At 41.8% G+C, this 21,620-nt stretch overlaps 1 protein-coding gene across 8 annotated transcripts in view; it reads left to right on the top strand.

Annotated features, from left to right (window-relative positions):
• SCRN3 (secernin 3) overlaps nucleotides 1–15,820 on the top strand; it is a 73,332-nt gene extending 57,512 nt beyond the window's left edge. For all 8 annotated transcript variants that reach the window (XM_029605813.1, XM_029605814.1, XM_029605812.1 and 5 more), the window contains one exon: nucleotides 15,472–15,820. In XM_029605813.1, coding sequence (XP_029461673.1) covers nucleotides 15,472–15,627 — 156 coding nt within the window. In that variant the 3' untranslated portion in view covers nucleotides 15,628–15,820. The remainder of the gene's footprint in view (nucleotides 1–15,471) is intronic.
• Nucleotides 15,821–21,620: the final 5,800 nt, after the last annotated feature.

The raw sequence follows: 21,620 nt of genomic DNA on the forward strand, positions 1-21,620 counted from the left end.
TTCTTGCTTTTCTTATTGGACTCAGGACTCACCATGTCCTCCTGTCAAGAATGCATCTCAGTGCCATAGCGGCTTATGTCTCAATAGACAATAAACCCAACTATACTCCTCCACTGGTTTTGAGATTTATGAAAGATGTGTGGCACGTGAAGCCTACAGTACAGAAAACTCCAGTTCCTTGATGGCTTTTCTCAATTAATGGAGCTACCTTTTGAACTTCTGGATATAATGCCTCTTACGCTTTTGATATGGAAAGTAGATTTTTCTGGTTACAGTAACTTTGGCTAGAAGAGTCGGTGAACTTCAAGCTATCATTCATTACCCAGTGTCTATGCAATTCTTCCATAAAGGGTGCTACTTCATACTCATCCAGTGTTTCTCCCGAAGGTGTTCTCCACCTTCTATATCAGAGTCCACCATACTGCCTACCTTCTATCTATGATTGCATGCACATGACAGTTACACAAGCCTTCACATATTTGATTGCATAAGAGCATTGATGGTCTTCGCAGCTCTTTATTTCATATGACCCAAACAGAATTGGAGTATCTGTCGCCAAATGAACATTGTCCAGCTGGATAGCAGAATAAGTTGAGCACTTCTACACTTCAGCCAACTTGCAATTCACAGACTGTCAGAGCTCATCAAGCTACAGCTATGGCCTCTTCCATTGCATATTTGCGAGAAAGACCCCTAGAAGTCATCTGCAAAGCTGCAGCATGTTCTGTTTGTCCAGACAATAATGGGACATAAAAGTATAATCTGTCAAGAGCTGACAGTAAATTCAGACAAGCAGTTCTGCTTAACCTTTTTTCACAGTATTCTACGCTCCACTATGGAGTCTGTGTTGCTTACTCAGTAAACACTCTGCTGCAACTCTCCTTCTGGGATTCCCCACATGTAATAGCTAATTCAGCCTGTTTATTGACAGAAAAAGCAAATTTGCCAACAGTAAATAGTGTTTTCCATAGATAGCAGAATGAATTAGCTATGGAATACCCACCCTCCTCCATGGAGTGTCGACTGTGTAGTTCAGGAGTGGCCAACTCTGGTCCTTGAGAGCCACCATCAGGCCAGGTTTTCAGGATATTCACAATGAATATGGATGAGATAGATGTGCATACAATGGAGGCAGTGCATGTAAATCTATCTCATGCATATTCATTGTGGATATCCTGAAAACCAGACCTGTTTGGGGTTTTCGAGGACCAGAATCATCCACCCCTGATACAACTAGGTTAAACTCTTGTCACAATGTGAGGTAATGAGCCCTTGAGCCGCTGTTAAGTTTGTGCAGCCTATCATGTGTGAGCACAAGATAGGCCTATGCTATGCTGCTAGTTAAGGCTCCGCAGTAAGAAACCTTGCCGTGGTGCTGCTTAATGACGCCACGCCTCAGCAGAGTCACCGACAGAGCCTATCGCCACCACCTTCACACTAGGCTAGGAAAGTCCTGCCGGCTGCCAGAAGTTGTGAGCTCAACCCAAGATCTAAGCCTGTAGCATGTCAGCTGTCCACAGGTTCTGGCGGCCAGCAGGACTTTCCTAGCCTGGTGTGAAGGTGGTGGTGATAGGCTCGGTCTGTGACACTGCTGAGGCTGGCGGTGAGTACAGAAAGTCAAGGTCTGATCTGGGTCCAAGGCGAGGTCAGGGTGGGCAGGAGACAGAAGCTAGAGGGAGGACACAGTGACAGGCAAAAGGAGGATGGCAGGAATAATGCATTAAATGGGAGGCAAGAGATGGACCAAGAACAAGACAACACCAAGGCAAACTGGGACCAGACAGAAAAACGCAGGAACAGGAATAGAAACAGGAATGCTGAAGCAACTAGCACTGCAGGAAGCAGGAGACCTGTTGTGAACGTGTCAGTGAGCGGAGCAGTCAGTGTTTAAATCTCCAGCTGGGGTGACGTCATTAAGCAGCTCCATGGCAAGGTTTCCCTCTGTGGGGCCTGTAAGTAGCAGCATAGCACATGCACACATGCCAAGGGAGGTTGTGGCTATGTCTGGGGGGTGAATTAGGCTGGCCGGGGCATGGCTGCTACAACTGGCCCATCATTACAGCTCTGTTATCAACTGAAGAGGCTCAGGAGGCAATGACCACATAAGAACTCCTGCACATGCTCAATAAAGGTCAAAGCTCTACTAACTAAGAAAGACAGGTCTGTCACCGAATGATGTCACCCACATGTAATGGATAATTCATCCTGCTATCTATGGAAAACACCATTTATGGTAAGCAGGTATGCTTTTTAAACAAACTACTAATCTTATTACTATGAATTCCCTTTTTTTTTTTATAGTTTCTTGACAAAATATAACTCTGAACAAATTGGTACAAGGTAAGTATAGAAAAATCAAGAAAATGTTCTCTATTATAGTTTATTACCTATTTTTTTGAAAGAATGTCACCCAATTAGAAAGACTACAACTTAATTACTGCATATAGAGTTTGTCCACAAAAAAGAAAGGGGGCAAGAAGAAATGAATCATGTAATAGTAAAATACACCATATAACAACTGGAGTTAGCATTAATAATCGGACAGTCTTTATTTATGACTTTCTTTCTTTGTTGGTACTAAGAAAATCACTTTCTGGCTGGGAATCCTGTGTGCTAATAGGACTAACTTCACCTAAGAAATTGAGGTTGAGAGATCTGCTGCTGGGTCTTATTAAAAAGAGAAAGCTGCTGTGGATCCCAAAGTATATATTCATCGCCCACAACCTGGATTTTACACTTGGCAGGGTATCTTAGAGAGTTCTAATAACCTCTGAATGTAATGCCAGAAATTTTGTTTTCTTAGCTTGACTTATACTTGAGACATCTGGAAATATCCTAACTTTAAAACTCGTAAAGATTTTAGTTAGATTACAAAAAGTAATTCATGTATTCAATTTCTGTTGGGCTCAAAGACAAAAGTAACAACGTTGAAAATTCCAATTTATTGTCCACAGAATTTTTCAATTCTTACGTCAGAAAAAGAGAGCCCCCTCACACAACACGATTTTGATGAAGGCCTATACTAAATTTACATAATTGGCAAAATTCCTTCCCTAGGGATTTGTAGCACCTCGACAAGACAGTACTTCTCAAAACCAGAAAACCTTTGAGACTTAAGAAAATTAATATATTTGTCAGTTTCAGAAAATTTTAAATATTTTCCTAGACATTAAAACACTTTATATTCTTTAAGATCATCCATCTTTTGTTTTGGGGAAGAGACAGAGCTGGATATGACCAGACTTTACTTAAGATCAAGAATTGCTATATACAGCATTAGCTGCGTATGGTTTTAGCCCACGTATACCAGACATGAGACTCGGAGATATTTTAGAAATTTAGTAAAATGTTTATTATTGTAAATAAATGATTGCCAATTACAATAGAAGTGTCTGGGAAGGATAATTGTAGACTCTGCAAATTATCAGAAGCCCTTAAGCTCATCCTGGCCTATGTCACCATCTTATAAGGCTTATATACATTTTTTCCTAGTTACCTTTGCAAAGTATTGATCATTTCTAAATATGTCATTCTGGCCTGGCTTCCTTTCCCTAGACCACCTGTACCCAAACATTCGTTCTCTTTCTTTCGTGTCCAAATGTTAGTACAGAAGGAGAACAATCTTCCCACAGCTTGTAGGAAGACATCGATTATCTGCATTATCCTTTGTAGTTGATCTCCACACAGATCACACATATATTGGATGTGAGCCATTCCTATGTCCTTCACTCCTCACTGCCTTAGGCCCATATCCTGTATGTATGTATGTATGTATGTATTTATTTATTTAAGTGTTTATTTATCCATCATTTAAAGAAACGATACCTTATTAGTTTCTGTACAAATTCAATGCTAGCCATTTAAGAGAGGTGCACATTTTCTGCTGTCACTTTGATAAGTTGCTGATCGCTCTTCACTGCTAATGAAACCAGACTTTTTTTAACAATCTACTAAATTAAATTCATTTTCTGCAAAGATCAACTCATTTCTCCACAACTTTAATTCCCCATTAGTCTGTTTATAACTTTTAAATAGAAAAATCAATTCGTTTAAATATTTTCTCCTCCATTTGTATTTGCATATGAGAATTACTTTCAGTTTTACATATCCCCCGCTTCTTCTTATCTGCCAACATAGTTAACTCTCCAGCTCCCTATATCCTTTCAAGTTCTAAAACTTCCATGGCAAATGTAAATTGAGACTGGGCTATGATTCCTGGAGCGGATCCCCACTCTGGGACTTGGGCAGACAGCAGTTCTTCTCTGCGATGCATTAACACAGTTACGCCATGGCAGAAATCAGACATAAACATAAAACCCGATTCCAAACAATTTTGGGGGGGAATTATCCTTTTTTACCTCCCTAGTCTGACAGCAGTTCTCCCACAAGTCCAAAACCTGCAAATGCTTTTCAGAAGACTTTCCCTTCTTATGCACCTGTAAGTATTCTCAGAGCTCTGCAAGCAAGGCTGCCATCAAGGAGGCTTCCTGTAACCAACATAAACAAGGGCTAGATTTTGCTGCCTTGAACCTCTTTGTTTTGTGTTCCAGTACAAACTTATTAAGTGGAAATGCTGTGTAAACCAAATCTACAGGCCAACTAGAAACGGAATCAGTCATGATAAGCTTTCCCTAAGGGCCAGATATTCAAACCTATGCGTGGGCATAGATTTGTGCACGCAACACGGCACGCACAAATCTACGCCCGATTTTATATCATGCGTGCGCAGCCGTGTGCATGTTATATAATCCGGGGTCAGCGCGTGCAAGGGGGGTGCACACTTGTGCACCTTGCACGCGCCGAGCCCTAGGGGAGCCCCGATGGCTTTCCCCGTTCCCTCTGAGGCTGCTCCGAAATAGGCTCGGCGTGCGCAGGGACAGGTTTTCGGGGTTACGGGCGTAACCCTTTGAAAATCTACCCCTAAGTATGTTAGAACCTAAAAATGAATGGGTATCCCCATGGCAAATCAACTAGTACACCTTTATCTACAAGTGGCCAAAGAAAATCTTTTACTTGCAAACACAGAAAAATTATACTTACATTCTCCAATCTTATGGAGCTTCGTACAGTACCTCTTACTATCACAATTCTTGGATGTTTCTGCCGAGGTAACTCTGCACTTCCCGTTCATCTTAGTCGAGGTATTCCAAGGTCCTTCCGTTCTGTGGAGAAAAACAACTCTTGCAGCCCTCCAGGCCATGCCTGGGAATCACGTTGGGGCTCACCAAAAAATGTATGGTTTTAGCCGCTATATACCAGACATGAGTCTCAGAGATATTTTAGAAATTTAGTAAAATGTTATTGTGGTAAATAAATGATTGCCAATTACAGTAGAAGTGTCTGGGAAGGATAAGCATAGACTCTGCAAATTATCAGAAGCCCTTAAGCTCATCCTTGCCTATGTCACAATCTTACAAGGCTTCTATACATTTTTTTCTAGTTACCTATGCCAAGTATTGATCATTTCTAAATACGTCGTTCTGGCCTGGCTTTCTTTCCCTAGACTGCCTGCACCCAAATTTTCATTCTCTTTCTTTCGTGTCCAAATGTTTGTTCTCCTTCTCTACTATATTCCCACACTTGCAGTGTTTGTCAGAGCAGTATGTGACCGGTGCAAGTTCAACAAAGAATTGCTTCAATACTGTTCACACAAGTGATTGATGAATTACAAGTGACAAGCCCGGATTCGGTGTGTTCACTCATATTCCTTCATCCTAGGAAATCAGCACAAGTATATAGAGCCAAGTTTCTGGCTCAACAAGCCCCTGAGGCAGCTCGGCAGAGCGAAACTCGGCCAGAGTCGGGCAAGTTCCAATAAAAGTCCATTTTTACCGATCCATCCTTTCATTCTTTATTTGAACATATGCCTGCTGGGATGGAACTGAACTGACAATTAGTAGCCAAGTAAACAGTTTTGGAATCTAATAGATTGGAATGCTGACTATGTCAGAGTTTAAAGATATACGAATCGCACAGGAAGGGAAAATAACTAAGGGCTAGATTTTATAAGGAGCACGCGCGTTTCCCGGTGTAGACACATGGATGCGCCAGTTTTATAACATGCGCGCGCTGCATGCATGTGCAGGTGGTGCACGCAGGTGGGCCTAATTTTATAAAAGTACGCACTGTGACGAGATCTAGCCTCTCCCAGTTCCCTCCCAGTCCGCTGTAATTAAGGACCGGACTGGGAGGAAACTTTCCAACCCACCTAACTGACCTTCCTCCCTCTTCCCCTCTCCTCTCCTCCCTGCCCCCTATCCCTATCCTAGCTAACTCTATTTTTTATTTTACCTTTTGCTCCCTTCAGGAGCAGTAGCAACTTACGCACGCCGGCAGGTTGCCGGCACATGCTTCCCCGGCACAGTGGCAAATGGCCGCTGAACCAGCCACCTCAGCCCCGCCCCCAAACTGCCTCTTTCTTTGGGCCCAGTACTTCTATGCGTAACTTTTGCGTGTGGCCAATTTAAAATTCGGCCTTAAATGTACTAATGCAAAGCATCAAATGAAGACAGGAAGAAATGGCATGGCTATAACTCGATATGGAAAACTGAAAATTAAAGATAAAATATCAAGACAGTGGGCTACGTTGTGCGCACATGTGGGTGCATACTAAGATGTATGCTTATAGTAAAAGGAAGGAAGTGTGCATATGTGGGTACATACGTGTATAAATGTGCACGAGTGATTGTGTGTGGTGTTGTGCATAATGGTGCGCATGTTGCCCGCGTATGTTTATGTTGTGCGTATGCTAGAAGAAAAAATAATTTTTCATGGTGGGGGAGATGTGTATGTGTACAAGATTAGGTGTGCATTTGAGAACATATGCATGTTCGGTGTATAAAGTGTGCATGTGATGCTGAATGAAAATGTGTGTAATAGTAAGCATAAAGGAGAATCTTAAACATATGAGCTTTGATAAATATTTAATCTATAGGAGGTTTTTGTTAATAAGTTTTAAATACATAATGATAGAAAAGAGGTGTGAGTGGCTGCGCACGTGGTGGTACGCGTATGTTGTGCGTATGTTCATGCATGTGTGCATATGCTAGAAGAAAATGTGTGTAGTAGTAAGTATGAAGGAGAATCTTAAATGTTTGAGGCTTAATAAGTATTTAATCTGTAGGAGGTTTTTGTTAATTTTAAAACAATTTCAGTGGAAATTGGAGTTGGGCAGATCTTGTGATGTGTTATTCCTGTTGTGTCATGACTGCGGGCTTTTTCCCTTTTTAAGGGGTTGTTGGCCTGCTGGATGGGGTTTTTTTTATACAGGATTTTAATAATTTACTTGAATTTGTGAGAAATATAATAATTTTAAGATTTTATGCAAACTTTACGAGACTTCCCAAGGGCACATCCACATATTGTGCCATCTTGTTTCTATTTCACATTTAAATCATTACTTGAAATAAGGATGGGTAATAATTAAACACTTAAAAGTTCTTAGTTTAAATGTGAATGGTCTGAATCATCCAATTAAGAGGAAAAAGATGTTAACATACATTAAAAACAACAAAGCAGATGTGCATTTCTGCAAGAAACCCATTTAGATAATAGGGAGTCAGCAAAGCTTCTTAGGTTAGGGAATGTGTATTTCTAGCGGCATATGAAAAGAAAGTTGGTGTTGCCATACTTTTTAAGAAGTTCTTTAATGGTTCAAATAATATTCCAAATGACAGATATGCTGGGAAGATGGGTCATGTCAGTTATATCATTTGCCTGGAAACATCTTTTGTTTTCCAATATATATGCACCAAATTCAGATTCACCTGAATTTTTTAAAGATATAGCATAAGCTATGGGGACATACCAATTATTTTAGGTGGGGACTTCAGTGGCATACAAGAATAGACCTAATAACTCACCACTAGCTTCCTTGCAAAGGGAAATATCATCAGTAGAGACTTAGCATATTTGAAATGGATCATTAGCCACATTACTACAATTTACTAAAATAAATATAAATAAACACATTGTTTATTCAAAAAGCAGGGAAGAGCATATTTATGAGACAATCTTGATATTAAGTTGTAATTAATAATACTGGTAGTCTTTTGGCACAATACTTAGCTGTTAAATAAAAATAGAACTCAAATTCATGCCATTAAAAAGCCAGATAATTCTATTGCTAAAAAAGAATTTGGACATTTTAAATCAGTTTCTTAAATATTATCAAGACATATATACTTCTGAAATTTCCGATGTATATCATGTTCAGTTGGATTGTGAATATTTTCTTGAAAAAGTAAAGGCACAAAGTATATCAGAAGAAAACAGGAAATGTCTAGACTCTCCAGTAAATGAAAGAGAAATTACATAAACTATTGAGTCACTTTCTTCAGGTAATTCTCCTGGGCCAGATGGAATTCCAGTGGAATTTATAAGGCTTTTAAATCTAGTCTATATTCTAGACTTAAGTTATATGCTCATTACTGTTAGATGGGAAAAGCATCTAGTAATGTTTTGGAGGCTAATATAGAAAAATCAGGAAGGGACCCTATGCAGGTCCAAAATTATAGACCCATTTCCTTATTGAATGTAGAATGTAAAATATATTCTAAAATATTAGCAACTAGAATTAACATCGTGATCAGATAGGATTTGTAAAAGATAGACAAATTTTTGATAACTCTCTAATATTTCATGACATTATCTCACTTGTGAAAATAGCTAAGAATCCAGTAGCAGCTGTATCTGTTGATGCTGAAAAAACCTTTGATAGAGTGGAATGGGATTATATGATCAAGACACTTAAAATGGTTTGCATTCGGGGAACCATTTGTCAAATATATAGGTGTTTTATATAGTAATCCATGCTCAAGAGTCCATAATAATAATATTCTTTCAAATAGTTTCATTTTGGGAAGGGGAACAAGATAAGGATGTCCTTTGTCTCTGCTATTATTTATCTTAACTCTTGAGCCATTCCTTCTTGCTATCTGGCAAAATGAAAATGTTAAAGGAATTTCTTTAAGAGATAGAGAATACAGAATTGCAGCTTACACTGATGACTTGTTTCTGTTTTTGGCTCACTCTAATAATACCCTAACAAGTTCTCAGCCTTCTCAGTTAGTCAGTTGAGATAAAACTGAACTAATGCCATTAAATGCTTTATGTACTCAGTTTTCTCTTCCTGACCTCAGTTTTAAATGGTAAACTGGAGGTTTTAAATACTTAGGGATAATGTTTAAGCCAGATAAGGAACTCATGTTAGAAGCTTCAATGCAGACAATCACAAAATTATTGGAAGACACAATTCATAGATCTCCTGTTACATTCGGCGGCCCATGGGCTATCCCAACAGACCGCCGCACTCACCTCCGGCCCTGCGAGGTGGGCGTGTCCCGGTACGGGGACTGGCGTTCTGTGTGCTGTGCTGCTACGCATGTCGGGGCTAGTGCGGTGTGCTTGGGCCCTGTGTGCGGGTTCTCGCACTGGGGGCGTCCCTGGTGCAGGTCGCCCTGGTTCTTTCTGCTCCTCCCCCTTTTGGTGCGTGCACACGGAACAGCCTGGCCTCTTAAAAGGCCAACAGCAGGGGGTCTCATCAGCCAGGGCCTATTTAAGGCCAGGCCCTGCCTTCAATCAGGGCCTCAGCAGTGGGTCCTGCTCCTTCCTGAGTGCAAGCTGTCTGCGTTTCTGATACCTCCTTGTTCCCAGCTTTCCTGCCTTGCTTCCTGTTCCTGATTCCTGGTTCCAGCATTCCTGCTTCTTGTCTCCAATCCCCACCTTGCTCCTCGTCCATTCGGATTGATCTTCTGGTTCTGACCTTGCCTGCCTGACTGCTGACCTCCGCCTGTCTGACTCCTGCTTGGTATTCTGACTCTGCTCGATCTCCGCCTGCCCTGACCTCCTACCTGATTCACTGACTCTGCTTGTTTGCTGCCTGTCCTGATCTCTGGCCCATTCCTGATTCCCCTTGTCTACCACCTGCCTCGACTCCTGCTCATCCAACGCTGCTTCAACTCCTTCCTCTGGTTCCACGCCTTGCAAGACCCCTGTCTAAGTCCTGCCGGTCCTGGTACCCAAAGGGCTTAACCTGTGGGGAACGAGGGCTGGTATAGGTGAAGGTCCAGTTGGGTCTTCTTCGCCCGTACCGCTTCTCGATGATGAGGACCAACAGGGGCCCACTCCTGGTGGTAGTGTCAACCTCGTCTCGGCTCAAGGGTCCACCTTTCCAACAGGTTGCTGAGGCCATAGACCCGGCAGATCTTGCTGCCCTCAAAGCCATTCCTGGCCTTGCTCAGAAATTGCAAACCCTTCAGTCAGCCCTAGAACTTGTTGTGGCAGATATGAACCGCCTTGCCGCACGTTTGGACTCCTTGACCTTTCCTGCAGCCCCACCACCGCCTGCCGCCATTCCAGTTCCAGATTCCCATCAGGCGACAATCCCCTTGCCCCAGTTTCTACTGTCTGTGTCCTTGGAACAACCCTCCACATGCTTCTCCACCCAAGCCCTGGTGGACTCCGGTGCTGGGGAAAATTTCAGACGACAAGAGGTTATAGACCGGTATCGAATCCCCACGAAACCCCTGATATCACCGTTGGCAATTTCCTCTGCTTTTGGGGACCCCTTTCCCGAGCTAGTGACTTGGACTACTATATCACTCACATTGAAAATAGGATCCACACACATGGAGCTTGTTTCCTTCCATGTGCTTCCTAGGGCAGTAAGTCCCATTATTTTGGGCCTGCCATGGTTGCAGAGGCACCAACCCCAATTTAATTGGTCCACGATGGAACTCATCCATTGGGGACTAGGATGCACGGATTCCTGTTTAAGGTTGAAAGAGCGTCCCAGTTCTCTGCACATGGCCACTACCCTGCCAAACCTTCACACCCCTGGCAAGAGGTCGCAAGGGACTCAAACCACCTCTGGGGCTTTCCAGAAGAATATATTACAAATAGTCTTTGCTCAGTTGGAGGACCAGTTGGTCCAGGAGAGATTGGAATATGAGGATCGGAGGAAGGAGCACAACCGAGCTATGAAAAAATTCACATCTCTACTAAGCGAGAAAGATGAAATACAAACCTTAAATATTTTATTTTATTTATTAGCTTTTATATATCGACATTCGTGGGTACATCATGCCGGTTTACAATATAACTGAAGGAGGAAATTACAAAAAACCAGGGTGGGATTAGAATACCCTTCTGTTACAGAAGGGCAAGAGACAGCGACCTCCCCCCGCTTCTGCCTGTCTGGCCTCTGAGGGAACAGAGGCCCTTCACCCCACAATAGTAGGCCAGATCTCCCTTTCCCTATTGAAAGAGTTTCTCCCCATCAACAGGGAGGGTTCAGTCCCTGGAATTGCATGAACTAGGGGACAAAACCAATCCTTTGGTTGCGGAATCCTCCACTCTTCCTTGGAGCTGGTACCCCCACTAACTCGGGGGCTTTGAAGGGGGGGGGTTACTGTTACGTTCGGCAGCCCGTGGGCTATCCCAATAGAAGCTGCACTCACCTCCGGCCCTGCGAGGCAGGCATGTCGTGTCCCAGTACGGGGACTGGCATTCTGTGCGCTGCGCACGTCTGAGCTGGTGCGCTGCAATTGGGCCCTATGCATGGGTCCTTGCACTAGGGCGTCCCTGGTGCAAATCACCCTCAGTTCTATCTGCTCCTCCCCCTTTTGGTGCATGGGCGGGACAGCCTGGCCTTTTAAAGGGCCAACAGCAGGGGAGATGGGTCCTGAAGCCCCGTGGCCCTTGCAGATGACCTCATCAGCCAAGGTTTATTTAAGGCCAGGCCCTGCCTTCAATCAGAGCCTCAGCAATGGTTCCTGCTCCTTCCTGAGTGCAGGTTGTCTGTGTTCCTGATACCTACCTTGTTCACAGTGTTCCTGCCTTGCTTCCTGTTCCTGATTCCAGCGTTCCTGCTTGTCTCCAGTCCCTGCCTTGCTCCTCATCCCTTCAGATTGATCTTCTGGTTCTGACCTTGCCTGCCTGACTCTGCTGACCTTCGCCTGTCTGACTCCGGCTTGTAACCTGACTCTGCTTCATCTCTGCCTGCCCTGACCCTCCTGCCTGATTCACTGACTCCATTTGTTCGCTGCCCGTCCTGACCTCTGGCCCATTCCTGATTCCGCTTGTCTGCCGCCTGCCTTGACTCCTGCTCATCCGATGCCGCTTCAGCTTCTTCACCTGGTTTCACACTTTGTGAGACCCCCACCTAAGTCCTGCCGGGCCCTGTACCCAAGGGCTCAACCTGCGGGGAACAAGGGCTGGTATAGGTGAAGATTCAGTTGGGTCTTCTTCACCTGTACTGCCTCCCGATGACGAGTACCAACAGGGGCCCATTCCTGGTGGTAGTGTCAACCTCATCTCGCCTCAAGGGTCCACCTTTCCAACATCTCCATTCTATTTGTCATGGTAGGGTAGACTTTAAGGCAATTAAGATGGTTTTAACTACACAAATTAATTACATTTTATGGTGCTCACACCCCTCCCTAGGTCATTCTGTGTCAAAATAGACAAACTAACTTTATTCTTGTGGAGGAAAAAACCTCAGCGGATAGCATTACAAAAATTAAAACAGCAAAAAAGAATTAGGTGGGGTGGGATTTCCAGAATTTTTAAAGTATCATCAAGCATTCCTCCGATATGGAACTCTATGGGTGTTAAATGCAGAGGATTTACAATATACATCAAATTGGCTAATGCTAGAAAGATCTATGGTAGCTCCATTGTCACGTATCTTTTTACCAGAAATGAGAGCCCCCAAATCTGTAAATGATTTCCCAACTTTGAGCACTATTTAGTCAACACTTTGTACTTTTAATAAAACACTAAAGACAAAATGGAATTTTAATAAGTGCTCCCCTATCTGGCTAAACCCACATTTGCTTATTAATAAAAACAAAACTAATTGGAGGGGATGGCAGGTCAAAGGAATTTTGGTTTCTCCAGCAAATTCTGGATAATAAAAGTACGTACCTCTGAAGAGTTGGTTCAAACATATCAGGTGCCTCAGTCTCAAATAGTACACGTGGTTATAGTTACATCATTGTGTAACACGAACCACTCCTATACCGGGTTCACTACCTAATTGTTCGGAGCTTTATTCCTTATGTCTTAATATTTACAGTCATGTAGCATCCTAGATTTATAAGATACTTTGTCTTTAATCAGCATCTCGGAACTTAGGTTTGGAAGTAGTTTGGGAAAAAGACCTGCAATTAAAACGTCTTTTTAATTGACAAAGATTCTGGATGCAAACTGAGAGTTTCATGTTCATCCAGTCTTACTAAGACTTTATATTTTTTGCTCATCCAAGTCTCTTGGACTCCAGTGAAATTATATAGGGCTGGATTACGGAATTCTGGTACATGTTGGCATTGTGAATCACATGAAGGTACTCTGCAACACGTTATATGAATGTGTTAAAATACGACCCTTTTAGATTCAATTCTGGGAGTACATCACGAACATTGTTTCACTAACGATACTTAAGAACTATAAAACCATTATTTTACATTCCCACAATATGAAGTGTTTAATATTAATCAGAGAAAGCTGTTACATATTTTTATTGCATATGCAATACAACTGGTGCTTAGAAAAACAGTAATCTTTTAAAATTGAGTTACTGGTAGAATACCATTTGTATGGCACACAAATATGAAGTAGCGATGGTGCTAAAAATGTGTCAAAAAAGAAAGGTTTATGGTGTCTGGATTACATTCATTCCTAAGACGTTCTTGCAATTCCTATTTTAATACCTGTTATTTTTTTAATGTGGTTATCTGTATTATCCTGTATTTTTTTATTTATTTATCTTTATATATTTTTGTTTGTTTAAAAATGAAAGTATTTAACAAACAGATTGGACTTGATTGAGGTATGTCATTGACCTCTACTGTAGATAATCCCCAAACTGAGTCCCTCCAAGCTGGTCAGGTACTGAACACCTCCATGGGGCCTTGAGAAAGATCTTCACTCTGCTGCTACATTTCTCCGGGCAGCAGTGTAATTTCCAACCTGAATTTAGTTGCAGTAATCCACTATTCAGAGGAGCCTGGTGGCATCACCTTATGTCAAGCCTCTGAAGCGAGGGCTTTTACTGGTGGTGAAACAGCAGAGCTGGAGGAAGCCAGCGAAGGAGCGATTGCTCCTCTTCCTGCTGGGCCCTGCAGACAAAATTGAGTGGACGAAATGGTCCATCGGGCCAACAATGGATTTTGCAGGAACAAATTGCCCTTCTATTTCAGCACATCAACATCCTAAAAAAAACTCAGACCTCTTCTCCACTATCATGATTTCCGGACTGTCATTCAGGCCACACTATCCTCCAAGCTCGATTACTGTAACTCCCTCCTTCTTGGCCTTCCTTTCTCAACCATTAAACCAATTCAAATGTTCCAGAACGCTATAGCCAGGGTCATTACGAACACACGGAAATCTGACCACATCACCCCTATACTCAAAGACCTACATTGGCTCCCCATCTCATCACGCATCATCTTCAAAACACTTTCAATAATTCATAAATCCATCTTTAGCCATAACTCCAACTGGCTAGATGAGCCCTTCCACCTCACGCTCTCAAACCAACCTACCAGGGCCGTCAATAGAGGACTCCTGAAAGTACCATCTCTTAAAAAAGCCCACCTCTCCTCCACAAGGGACCGCGCAATCTCCTTTGCAGGCCCTAAGCGGACTAGGGATGGGAAGTGGAAGGGGAAGGGAGGAAAACCAGGAATTGTATGAGAAGTTGAGAGGACTGTGGATTTGGGGGAGGGCGGATAGGGAAGGAGTTTGAAGAGGAAAGAAGACTGGGAAGAGAGGGTGGATCAGGAAGCAGGGGCAGCCTGTTACCCTCAGATTTTTGCAGCTTTAGGCACAGGCTTAATGTGCTAACAAATCAAGGCCTGAGTTGCTGCATGTGTGTTTCTGAATAATGCCTGTACTTTCAGTTGAGAATGTATATACTTTTATAATCATCTGTTCTCATTTTATATATAGAATCACAATAGGAATATAAAAATTGTCACAATGTAGTACCACACTAGCAGTAGATTCTGGAAGTGCTGAATACATGCTGCATGAAAACACCATAGATTTCCTCTGTTGAAACTCCTCATGCGCATGTTTCATTGGGTGTGCAATCCACCGATTTTTAAGCAGCAGATACAGTCCTATAAAATTAATTTTATTGAACTGTATATACAACTTGGTGTGCAGGTGTGAAAGCAAGGAAAAATATTTTAGAAAAATGAGTTTCAGCTTTAAAAATATTTGTCATTTCTGAAGGTATCCTTAAACTGATGCAGAGAAGTTGACACACCACATTAAGGAGTTGGGTTCAAAACCTGGTCATCTATTAATCTTTTCTGTTTTAATCACTGCATTGCTCCTCCCCCATATTCTACTGATGGGTTCAGATTGCATTTACAATACTGTTATGATTATAAAATGGATATTAGATGTGGTAGTATGGTTCAGCACTTATTGTTTTTATCATCTTACATTTGATTCTAGGAAAGTAGAAAACGGATCCAAGAACAAATGAATGCTTTAGAAAAGGAGAAGCTGGCAGAGATGGAATCAGTTGTGGAATGTGGCTACCTTGATACTTCCCAAGCAGCTCAGCTCTTTCCTCAGTGCGTAGAAGATGAAATAAAGGCTTATGGGTGAAAGCACAAATCAAATCCAAGACTTCAGGATGCGGTTAGGTAGTTCTTCTTCAAATAGAAATGAATTCAGATCATACTTTGGTGATTAATGTAAATCTCTATTAAAAAGTAATAACCATATAAAGTTTTTGCTGTATTACAAAGATATGAAATTCAGTGTAAAGACTGTAAAATAAAATGTACTAAGGACAGCATTGGTTGTTTGGCCAGTAATCCTTTCATGAACTAATCTGTGTTATCAGAGTAAATGTAAATCTGACAAAAAGTATTAGTTTTTAATTTCACCCTGCATGCTAGTCTTCCTGGACGAGGGTAGAGGATCTAACCCTGCACTTCCTTCTCTGTTCATGGGGATTTTATGGTCATACACTCATGGGGAGGAAATTCCCCAGCCAGTGCTGACTTACCAAGTACTTATAAATGTGTGACTAAAGAATAGCACCCTTACCAAACCTAGTAATTTTATTATAATAAAAGCCACTAAAGGTATATTCCTTAGGCACCACTACCTAGAATACAAAGATATAGAAAGTATACAGTTTCTAGGAGCAATAGGTCATCTGCCATGAGTGTTGCTAGATCAAGATGTGCATCTTCATCTCTGTCTTGCTCCTACTTTCTGGTCTTCTGAAACATTCCTTATTTCCATGTCCACTGCATCTCCTGGTCTTGGGCTGCTGTGTTATTTCAGCACAATATTAAATTGAGAATCAATCCCACAATTATATAAATATAAAAAAACTCAACAAAGTGTGACATTATTAAAAAGACATTCAGACTGAGCACAGCCAAACCTTATTTCATCATTGCTTGTAAAGCACATTTACTTACCGTAAACAGTCTGGATGAATTAAACATTACATGTGGGTGATGTCATTCAACGGCACAGAACGCATTCATCTCTCCAAGCTAGTAGGGCTTTGAACTCTGCTGAACATGTACAGGAGTTCCTGTGTGGGCCTTGCCTCATGAGCCTCCTCGTTCTATATCTGAGCTAAATCTAATCAAATCTCCAGGAAGATGAGTGGGGTATTCCATGGCTAATTCATCCAAGCAGGCCACACCCTTACCCTATGGGGTAAGGGTGTGGCCTGCTTGTTACAGCGGTTGCTACCCCTAATTGAGCTGGACATTCACTTGAATGCAGATACGGCACTGCTCTCTAAATTGGTGGTGGGGTGGAGGGGAATTAGGGCTGGAGGGTACTGGAAGCCAATAGTAACAGGTGGGAGAGAAAAAAAAGGGGAAAAAAATGGATAAAGTGCATAGCTTGCTGGGCAGACTAGATGGGCCGTTTGGTCTTCTTCTGCCGTCATTTCTATGTTTCTATGTTTCTATCTTTGGAAAACAAAATTTACAGAAATCAAACTTGCTTTTTCTCATCGATAAGCAAGCTGAATTAACATGTGGGGAGTCCCAAGCTGAGAGTTGCAGCAGAACATTTACTGACTAAACTACCTGGAGAGTTGACTACTGTGAGGGCAAGTTATGCAAAACTGCTTGACTGAGTTTCGTCAGGCCTTAAGAGGTTGTTGAGACAGTAATGGGACGTAAAAGTGTGAAATAAGGTATCTGCAAAGTTGCAGCTTTATAGATGTCTTCAAGAGGCTCTTCTTACAGATGAGCAATGGAAGAGACTATAGTTCTGAGCAAACTTGCTTTAATTTCCTGTTTTGTTCCAAGGTGAACAGATCTACTAATGGCAGACCCCATAAGTTGAATAGTCTGTCTGCTACTGATTGCTGTAGTGACCAATTGTGTGGATGAAACATGTTTGCTGAGGTGATCTGCTAGCGTGTTGGAGATCCCAGGCAGGTAGGTGACTTGTAGGACAGCTCAGTTATTAACTGCCCAATCCTAAATTCTTAGCACTTCCTGTCAGAGAGACCAAGCCCCTGTGCCTCCATGTTTGTTGACATAAAGCAGTCTGAATCAGGATGTGTCTTCCTTGAAGAAGATGTGCAGATGAGCATAGAACATACCTTATTCTTAACTCTTATGAGGTTGATCCGAAACAGACTTTCTTCGAGGAACCAAGTTCTCGACTTTAGATGATCCTGTGTGAGCCCTCTGTCCTTTGGTAGAGGCATCTGTTACTAGTGTTACTTGAAGAGGGAGCACTCGGAGAGGGGCTCCTTCTGTGAGACGTGAGCGATGTATTCACCATCGCAACTCTCATTTCATGTCCTCTATGACCCATACCACTGTCGATAGTGATTGAGTTAACTGATCCCATTGAGAATTCAGGCCTCACTGAAGGTAGCGGATAAAGAAGCAGATTAGCGGGACTAGATGGACGGCTGCTGCCATATGTTCTAAGACCACTAGCAGGGCTTTGGCTATTGAGTACAGAGTGGAAAGCAGCTTGTGGATGAATGATCTTATGACATTTGCTTTTTCCAAAGGGAGGAACATTCTTTCCTGTTGTGAGTCTATCCATGCCTCAATGAGCTGGAGTTTCTGATTGGGGTCTAGATTCGATTTCTCAAAACTGATTAGAAGGGGTGTGAAGGATTCTCTTGAGGCTCCCTGCTGCTGGTTATCCTCCCGGGACACCCTGGCTGCTTGGCTCTTCCTCTCCTGTATGTGACGTTATCTGGAGGGGCCCGAGGACGCCATAAAAGGAGGCGCCCTGCGGTAGCCATGAAGGATTCTCCTGAGGCTCCCTGCTGCCAGTTACCTTCCTGGAGCACCTTGGCTGGTCGGCTCTCCCTCCCCTATGTGTGATGTCATCTGGAAGGGCCCAAGGACCCCACAAAAAGGAGTTTTGGGGCATAGGAATTCAGGTGCAGTCCTCATTTCTGGCACTGGAAGTGAAGCAGTGGTTGCTCAGCCTGTGGCAGAATATTGCAGTTCTCTAGCGCAGAGTCTGCGGATAGACATGACTACTTTTAAATCCAGGAGCCAGTTCCAAGATTCAAATGTTGAACTTATGTACAGGGGAACCCTTGGGTGGGCAGGACATGTCCTCATTTGTATTTATTTAAAAAATGTATCACCCACTGATCTACAGTTCTAAGCAAGTAACAAAATAACATTTTCAGTACGTACTAACAAGACCTAAAACACTTAACAATCACAAGTAACATAAAGCACAATGTTACATTCACAGTAATTAACAAGAGGGTGACAATTAAAGCAATGAATCATCCCCAAACTACCTATATGACTTACATGAGAAGCCCTACCAAGCCCAAAGTCCAAGGGAAAGGGAGCTGCACCTCCAGGGATAGGTTGAAAGTTTCTTGCCTTCCTTTTTCTGGGTCTTGCTCACTGCTTTCTTAGAGCCCTTCTTGGGAGCAGGCATCCTCTTGGTTAAATATCTGACCAGCAGATATCGGACTGTTCTTGACTTGTTAACTTTAAACTGCTCCTATAGCCATTTAACTTTAGACTACCTCTTCAGCTAGGCCCGGGAAAATGTTCTTCCTTGTTTTCTCTCTCTGTGTGCTTCCTTTGCACAAGTCCGGCTCTGTGTCGGTCTTTAGTAAAGTTCCCAAACAGTGAAAAAAAAATTGTTCTCTTCTTTCTCTTTTCCTTCCCTGGAGGCTTGAGCACTGCTCTATTACTGCATAGCTCAGACTCTTCTGTAACCCACTCTCTCTGCAATTTTCATACATTGTTGATATTTTTTATTAACATTCTCATGCATGAATCACTTTAATGGTTGTATATTATTTATTTATTTATTTATTTATTTATTTATTTAATTAATTAATTTAGGGTGTAGAATCCTGCTGCAACAAACTTGGCAGAAAATTCTATGTAGTCTTGCTTGTAATGTTTAAGACATTAATAAGGGACTAATTTTTATTGGGAAGTTTTCATGCTATAAACAAATAATTCAGGGACAATGCTTACATTCATACATTTTTCAATAAATGCAATTTCAATGTCATTTCACTGTAATGATAGACACAAACAAAGGAATTCATATCTGCAAAATGTTGTGGCTTATTTATTTATTTGCAGTTTTTATATACCGACATTTGTTTAGTAACTATAACTATGCATTCGCTTTATTATATCACACTTCATAGGGAATTGCTCTGAGGCTGCAGAATATATTTGGCGAAATGAATACAAGTTTTCAGTAGTTTGTTGAAGTATGTCCATAAGGTAACAGTGTGGTTTTCACTTTTTCCTAGTCCCTTTCTTTTCAGAGCTTAACTATACAGTACCTTCAATAAATATCACAGGCATTTTTCCCACTCTGAACTTTTAAGTGGTTAAGTAACAGCCGAGGATCAAATATATTCACCTTTTTGCTCTAATCTGAGAATTTTTCTCACTAGTTAAAATCATTTTCTAGGACCCATGGACATAATAGATTGGACCAATGATTATGATTTAGGCACCTTACAGGCAATGATGGAATAAGGGCTGGGCATGCTTAGTATGAAGGTCCTTGTAATAGTTTGCATCACATTGCTGATTTTTTTTGCAATTTATATAATTATGAGATTGTCTCGCTTTATTTTCTCTAGATGTCTTTCCCTGTATTTGGACTTTTCTGAGGTATTTCAACCAATACACATGTACGCAAGCTGCAGCACACACTTTCCTCCCCGTGCCTGATGAGGTGATCCATCTGCCTTAGTCTCTCTGATCTCTCTTCTACAGGCCAGAAAAAAACCCCTAGCACACTTTGACCATAGAATCTGAATGTACTGCACACTGATTATTTTTACAGTGGCTGCAATAACAGATACCACATACACAATTTTTCTTGCTGCTTTTAAGATTCACTTTTCCAGCAAAACTATAACTTTTACTTTTTCCAAAGACACCTAAACCATGTATATAAGGCAATGGGACATGAGGATGCGTTCCATATCAGCGTGTGTACATAAGAAAAGAACATAAGATATGCCATACTGGGTCAAGACCAAGGGTCCATTAAGCCCAGTATCCTGTGTCCAACAGTGGCCAACCAAGTCATAAGTACCTGGCAAGTACCCAAACATTAAATTAATAGATCCCAAACTACTTCTTCTCTAGGAACTTATCCAAACCTTTTTTTAAACCCAACTACACTAACGGCCGTAACCACTTCCTCTGGCAGTGAATTCCAGAGCTTAATTATGCGTTGAGTGAAAGAATTTTCTCCGATTTATTTTAAATGAGCTATTTGCTAACTTCATGGAGTGTCCCCTAGTCCTTGCATTATCTGAAAGAATAAATAACTGATTCACATTTACCCATTCAAGTACTTTCATGATTTTGTAGACTTCTATCCTATCCCCTCAGCCGTCTCCAAGCTGAACAGCTGTAACCTCTTTAACCTTTATTGACAGGGGAGCTGTTCCATGCCCTTTATCATTTTGGTCACACTTCTCTGTACTTTCTCTGGTGCAACTATATCTTTTTTGAGATGCAGCGACCAGAACTGTGCACAGTATTCAAGATGCGGACCCACCATGGAGCAATACACAGGCATTATGACATCCACCGTTTTATTTGCCATTCCCTTCCTAATAATTCCTAAAATTCTGCTTGCTTTTTTGACCACCACAGCACACTGAGCTGACGATTTCAATGTATTATCCACCATGAAGCCTACATCTCTTTCCTGGGTGGTAACACATAATGTGGAACCTAACATTGTGTAACCAAGCAAGGGTTATCTTTCACTGTGTGAATCATCTTGCACTTGTCCACATTAAATTTCATCTGCCATTTGGACGTCTAATCTTCTAGTCTCTCCTGCAATTTATCACAATCTGCTTGAGATTTAACTACTCTGCATAATTTTGTGTCATCCACAAATTTAAGCACCTCACTCATCGTGCCCCTTTCCAGATCATTTATAAATATATTAAAAAGCACCGGTCCTAATACAGATCCCTGAGGCGTTTCACCATTTACCTTTTTCCACTGTGAAAACAGAATATTTAATCCTACTTTCTGTTTCCTGTCTTTTAACCAGTTTGCAATCCACAAAAGGACATCGCCTCCTATCCCATGACTTATTTAGTTTTCTTAGAAGCCTCC

The sequence above is a fragment of the Rhinatrema bivittatum genome, chromosome 6 (assembly GCF_901001135.1).
Source record: "Rhinatrema bivittatum chromosome 6, aRhiBiv1.1, whole genome shotgun sequence".
In the NCBI taxonomy this organism is placed as follows: Eukaryota; Metazoa; Chordata; class Amphibia; order Gymnophiona; family Rhinatrematidae; genus Rhinatrema; species Rhinatrema bivittatum.